Source organism: Dipteris shenzhenensis, chromosome 11 (genome assembly GCF_047967505.1).
Source record: "Dipteris shenzhenensis isolate YYH24624 ecotype China chromosome 11, Dip_SZ_1.0, whole genome shotgun sequence".
Classification (NCBI taxonomy): Eukaryota; Viridiplantae; Streptophyta; class Polypodiopsida; order Gleicheniales; family Dipteridaceae; genus Dipteris; species Dipteris shenzhenensis.
The window spans coordinates 43,835,342-43,842,271 of record NC_141606.1 but is presented as its reverse complement, the minus strand read 5'-3'; the positions used below and the strand labels follow the sequence as shown (position 1 = coordinate 43,842,271).

The 6,930-nt window shown below is 40.5% G+C and overlaps 1 protein-coding gene across 1 annotated transcript in view; it reads right to left on the bottom strand.

The window, feature by feature from the left end:
* The window catches only part of LOC147897048 (DEA(D/H)-box RNA helicase family protein), a 34,018-nt gene extending 32,602 nt beyond the window's left edge, over window positions 1-1,416 (bottom strand). The window contains exon 1 of the mRNA XM_087381840.1: window positions 965-1,416. Within this exon, the coding sequence (XP_087237966.1) occupies window positions 965-1,342 (378 nt within the window). The 5' untranslated portion in view covers window positions 1,343-1,416. The remainder of the gene's footprint in view (window positions 1-964) is intronic.
* Window positions 1,417-6,930: the final 5,514 nt, after the last annotated feature.

Genomic DNA, 6,930 nt, shown 5'->3' with positions numbered 1-6,930 from the left:
CAGACAAAGCTTGTGCCTTGAGAATTCCCAATCAGCTTGTTTGGACGAACATTGTGACCAAAGCATGCAATTGAAATCAACATCAATGCATAGAGACAAAACATACCCTAATCCTCCATTTTGCATGCAACAATAGCAAGTGAGTTACCTTCCTCTTACTGTTTTTCCAGTTCTCTTAACACAAGCGCCTTCACCACCCAATTGTACAAAAAAGTTTGCTCTTGCTGAAAACTGTGTATGCCTTGCTTACTCAGCTCATCATCCCTATGAGGGTCAAACTTGGCTTTAATACCATGTGACAAATCACGACCTATAGGAAGCGGATACATAAGTTGAGACACCAACATCAAATTTCACAAGATAGGAGTTGGGAACTCATGCACTTGCACAAAGTGCTCACCAGCTTGCATAAGAGATCTTAGTCCCAAGACCGACTCATCACATGTAAGCTCACCTCAGATCCATGGGGCATATCCACCAATCTATCCATGGTTCTCATTTCACATTGTTTGACCTCTTCAACCCCCCAAAGTACTCTCTCTCCTCTTCAAGTACTTTATGGAATGACTATCTTTTGTTGAGGGGTGGACCTACTGCCCTTTCGTTGTCTCGTCTTCCAACTAAAACATTTTGGTCATTTACAGCTCTCTCTCTCTCTCTCTCTCTCTCTCTCTCTCACGCATACATACATACACAAAAGAAAATATTGCAACACATTTCTTTGTAGCCATTTAACATGTCATTCATGCCGTCCATTCCTGTTTCTGGCGGATTTCGATGATCGAAAGAGCAATGCAGCAGGTCCTCTCAAAGGTTTACTTCAGGCAAAGTAAATCAAGCCAGGTGCTGCCACGCTGTGGTGTCAGTGTCTCAAAATGATGAGGCATGCTTAAGCTTCTCCGATTACGAACCTTAGCAATTTCGATCGAAACCATCAGTTAACGCTTAAGAGAGAAATGATTACCGGGATCAAAAATGCGAGTGTCTTTCCAGAGCCGGTTTTGGCAGCTCCTAGAACGTCCCTCCCACATAGCGCGTGAGGCAGTGCTGCTCTCTGGATAGCAGTCATGCGCGTAAACTTAGCATCGGCCAGGCCACGCCTGGTTCTCCCAGAGATAGGCAGCTGCTCAAAGAGCTTTGCCCCGGCATAAGGCACTAGTTCTCCTAGGGCGGCCTGAGTGGAAATTGATGAAGCTAGAGGATTGGAACCACTGACGGGAGCTCCAGCAAGGATACGAGCTTCGAGAGCAGCAATTTCTTCCGCTTCGTCTGTTGCCAACTTTCGACGAGAAGTTCGAAACGGTTTCCGTGCTCGCGAAGGTCCTTTGCGTTGAGGAGCCATCGTTCATAAACCACTGGGGTTTTCCTTTTCCCCCACTAGCATCTATCTATATATCAAACTCCTACCAACTTTGGGCCTCCTCTAATTGACGATTTGTGTGGCCCCCCATTTACTTTTGTAGCTCTTGTGCTTACAACTTTGCATGTAGAGCACCTTGGTGCAACCTCACTCTCTCTCTCTCTCTCTCTCTCTCTCTTTCAAAGACAAATAACAGACACCAGACTTGCACTCGAAGGTGGCCAAGAAGCAATTAACCTTTTCCAAGCAATTAAGCCCCATTTTTCCCAAAATAAGAAATATTTTACCATTACTGCCAAATCTCTCACACATAGACATTACTTTTCTTAACTCTTTCCACAACTAGACCTTGTGGCAAATACCGTTCATTTGTCTTTCGTTCACCATTTAATGAGGTAGATATGCATGGAGTACATGAAGATAAATAAGCTGTCAGGGTGTCTTCAAAAAATAATTGAAGGGAGTTGAACACACAGCTGCAAAAAAGGGAGGTCTCATCCAAGCAAAAAAGGGAGGCCTAACTGTTGTGTGTGAAACTAGCCTAACTCCGAAGTTAGCTAAAAACAGCGTGACAGCTGATGAATCACAATGCAGATAGAATTGCACAGCATTCTTGGCACTTGCACGGTGAAGTTTCGAATCCAAATGGCATGGACGCAACTGCATACAAGCTTTCAACACCCTTGCATTCTCAATCGGTAAGGCCAAATGAGTGTGTCTTCAACAGATTTTGGCGGGGTGAAGTTCAAACAAATTACCTCCATAAACTGACACTCATGCGTGAGAATTTGCAAAGCAGAATCAGTTCAAGACCCATGTTCATGCTTAGAAAACCCCAGTTAAAGTGTGAAATTGTAGGGAACAACAAGGTTGTTCTAGGCACCTATGAAAGAAAGACCTGCCGATGCAACTACAGCCTATCTTCTTCCTGTAGAGGGAGAAGCCACCTTCTTGTTTGTCCTGTCGCCTGTCACCTTCTTGAATGTCCTGTCAACTGGCTCCTTCGAAGTAGAGTATAGGTAGTATGCGAAAACTTTCTCCCCTAACGGACAAATGACTATCTTACAATTGGAATCAAGCCTCATAACTTGTACATGTGTGAAGGCCTAAACTCTCTTATCTTATCACATCAGTCGTACCATCATAGGATCAGGGTCTCTGAAAGGTGACATGGGAGCTTGTTTTGCCATATTATAAACCGCAGACTTTTTTGGTTCAGTGAACGCTACGCTAGCTTTCCACGTACCCAAGGAGAAAGGTTCTCTCTTATCTTGATGATCAAAAGGAAGATTAACCGATATATGATAACCATGCTGAAGATTACATAAAGATTTCACTATTTGGATCGATTCATATCCATCTCGAAGACCTCCTTAACAAGATATTCCCAAGTAATCTTTGGAAGGAATGGGGATCGGTTAGCAAATTCCATGCCCATAAGATCATTCTGCTATTGACCCTATTAAAATCAAAGAACGGGAGTTTTTAAAAAACTGAAATATCAATCATTCGGGGAAGCTCAGCAAAAGAGGCCACTTAAACAGATCAAACCTACAACGCCCAAAAATCAAAGCTGAGGAATGACACCGGATATTTCCAAATTGGTTTAGGGATGTCTCAGGCAAACAAAAGTATCCAGCTACAAGCATGAAAAACACTGTAAACAGAAATTCCAAGGCCTTTAGCTGGGCTTGTTCCTGAGAACCATGTCAATCAAAGGTGCAAAGCGTAAAGCTTTGAAATTTAAAAATAGAATAGAGAGACGACCTGAATCCTAGCTCCCGTGATGATTCCCATCAAGAAATTGGGCACGATGCTTGCTATGACCATCATCATACCTTCGACCGCCATCATGCTTGCTACAATCCTAGTGTAAAGTACAAGAATTGAAACAAACCGAGGTGCAAACGTACCATAAAGTAGCAGATTGAGGAAGAGGCCAGTGCAATTAGTATCAAGAAAGGCATTGAAGATAGCATGTTCCCTACAACAAAGGCCACAACCCCGTGGTGCCCGTTGAACCGTTCCCACTGGAACACCTGCGAATGCCGACGGAGTGGAAGAATTTGATCTCAGAACACAACTATGGAGTGGAAGAATTTGATCTTAGAAACATGACAGTAGCTTAATTATAAACCATATCTTAAGGTTGTTAAGTTTGTGCAGGTGCCACAACAACATGATGCCCATTCATGTGGGTGGTCGACACCCCCCTGCCTCCCTCGCCATCCACTACCCAGGCTTATCAGAGTAGCGACTTCCATAAAAGACAACAAAAACAACGAACAAAAAGAAAAAGGATGCACATACGAATACACAGAGAAAGAGAGAGAATAGAGGAACACTAACTCCCTACGCAGGCAAACATCCAACAGCAAAGCCCTTCAAATCTGCCACCACCAAACAAATAAAGAAAATTTCCTGAACCATAACCATGAAAGAGCATTGATGTCACTGCAAAATTTGACTTCTTGTAGATCTCCTTGGGAAAAGGAACTTTGAAAATGAAACTTCAAAAACACTATACAAGAACGGTGAAGATGAAATTAGAAATTTCATCTAACGTGCTTATCCGAGGAGAAATTAGAAATTTCCTTTATGAAATAAAAAAGGAAGATGGTAATCATGCTTTAGACAAGAAGGATTCTCGTTGCTATAGCCTACCCCTAGCGGGGCAATGCTAATAAATCATTCATAATGCCTATGAATTGAAAGCGATGAGAGAGAGAGAGAGAGGGGGGAAATTGAAAGCGATGAGGGAGACAAAGAAAGAGATAGATAGATAGATAGATAGATAGATAGATAGATAGAGAGAGAGAGAGAGAGAGAGAGAGAGAGAGAGAGAGAGAGATATTAGATAGAGAGAGAGAGGGGGGGGCTAAAAATGTGGATGATTTCTAGAGGAAAAAATAGCAAGTGGATTTTAAAAAAATAGAGATTTTTTAAAAATAGAAAAGGCAATGTTCGCTTTTTGTTGAATCGCCTTCACTTAGACCTACCTATGGCAAGCCAAAAACGACCGTTGTAGACTTCTTAGACAAAAAAGGGTGACCAGTCCTTTCCCAACCTTTAGAGGGCCGCCCCCGTGACTTGAGGGGCAGCGAATTTTTACCTTATAGCACTAGGGCGTGGGTGTGGGATTGGTCATGATGACCAACAATGCAAAACACAGGCAGAGGTGGCTGACATGGCACAAGCAGAATGGTGCGAGCGAAGAGTCGTAGATTGTCCTACACAGTCTGTATCAAGCAGACGGTGCAGGGGTGTGGTAGTCGATAGGCATGGCAATAGTTGCCTGGAAATGTGGCAAAAGCAGACTACATGATGCGGGCGGCATCTATGGTTATGGTTATGGTTTGACCCTATGCCCTATATCTATGGCGTTACCATGTTGGAGAGAGTATTGTTGGTCACTCACTTTTATGGATAACGGCCGCAAGCTATGTCATGATCCACCAAGTACTCCTAAATATCTCCCTATAATGCTAGCAATGCCTCAATTGTTGTTAGTCTCCAAGGGGCTTCGATATCTCCTTATCAACAAAAGCAAGTCGTTTGGACCAAGTTGAGAGCTTGCATGACTCACATATCAACGTAGAAAGGTTGGGCTTAAATGGAGATAGCCAATTCAAGAACCTATAGGAAAGTCATTTGAGTTCAATGTAAACCTATACTTTGTGGAGGAGTCAACCCTACTAGGGGTAGTAAAAGTTTTTTTTTTCATTTTCCAACATGCCACTATATGCACATTTATTCTCATACAATGGTACAAATATAGACACAACAAATGGAGAGAACTATGCACAAAATGAGAGAATGAAGGTGTATTCATTATGCAAGGATCATAATATGGCACCATAGGTAGAGTAGAGGATGATTCTAGGTGATGTGGAACGTGGTAATGTGGCAGACTATACAAAAGGCTCAAATGCTATAAAGACAAGACTAAACATAGGTTGGAAATGTGTCCTTTAGGTACAATCAGGGTTGGAGGAGGACCACAATGTAACCATAGAGGATTATGGATTTATTTTGACCATAGCTACAAAGGATATGAAAGTAACTGATGAGATTTTAATAGATTATGATTCTAAAAGATAAGTGATGGAGACAATCCATTCGTGTATTTCTTTTGTTAGTTTTGGTATAATGAGTGTTTCTATGAAGCACAAGGTCAGTATGGGCACACAAAAAATGTTTTGCAATTTCCATTATGGAAATGCATAAACATGTGCAGAAGAATTGAGAAAACTTAGAACCAATTATAAAATCAAAATTACAAAGCACAATCTTGTAATAAAGTCAAAAGTAAATTGCAACAAACATTCTTTGTTGCATGACAAAATGGAGCAATTCAATTGAGAACATATTGTCAAATGAAATTGCAAGTGTAACTATATCCCTAAAGAAGAGAAAAAAGTAGTCTAAACGACCAAAAACTAGAACTAAGTCACATGAAGCAGCATAAAAATACTTAACAAAGAGCATCAAATTTTGGGTTCATCACAAAAATATAGAAAGTAGTGATTGCACAAAAGCGAGCGAGACTTGCAAGGGTCTTAAAACCATCTTAAAATGCAACTGATGGAATATCAACACGATCCCAATTTATTTTGGAAAATAATAGAATTATGCGTGAATGAGACCATAATTTTTATAAAGAGGAACCTTACAAGATGACTATTGATATACAAGCCTGGGAGATGATTGTATTTTATGCAATCTTTCTCGAATATGGAATATATCCATCCCACATTAACAACTATCTAATTCTCATTTAAAGAAAGTCCTAAGCACTAAGGCTCACTAAAATAATACATATCTAAACCTTGAGGATTTTTTAGAAGCTTGTGTTTTTCATTATCCTTCACCCTTTCTCCATGAAACTTGTCTATAAACAAATTTAATGCTACCAAATATTTAGAAATATATTTTGAATCAAATTTCATATCAAATAAGAGAAAGTAAGGGTGCATATGTTCATCCAAATATTTGTCAATCTGAAAAGAGATGATATGTTTATACAACAATGACTTCACCTCTAATGCTAGGTCTAATTGATCCAAAGTTTGGATCCCTAGTCTTGCATTACACGATCATCTTATTGAAAAAGGAAATAGTCATGCAATGAAATATGAATAAGAGATGGTTTGAATGCAAGCTAGGCTAAATGCAAAGGCACTAAGTCCTATGTGGCACAAGGTCTTGTGATGAATATGTTACTTGCAAAGGAGGGGATTGCATTATAACAACAGATGTATTTCTTAGACAATTGCAAGATATTTTCAAAATGTCCACTGTTCAACCAGGATCTGCTGGTCTTGAGCTTGTGAATGTCATTTGGCTAGGTGGGGCTCTAGGTTCTCAATGGGTGCATTCCAACCGTGTACATTGGGTTAATGGTTTACCATGGCTATACACCCTTGCATAAGGGGGATTTCGACAATAACTTTCAATGTGGTAGACGCACTTGCACAAGTACATTTTGGAAGTTATTAAATGACCAAATACAAAATAATGATCTTGAATTTGAGGGGTTATATATGACATAGGCTTTGGGAGAAAAACCT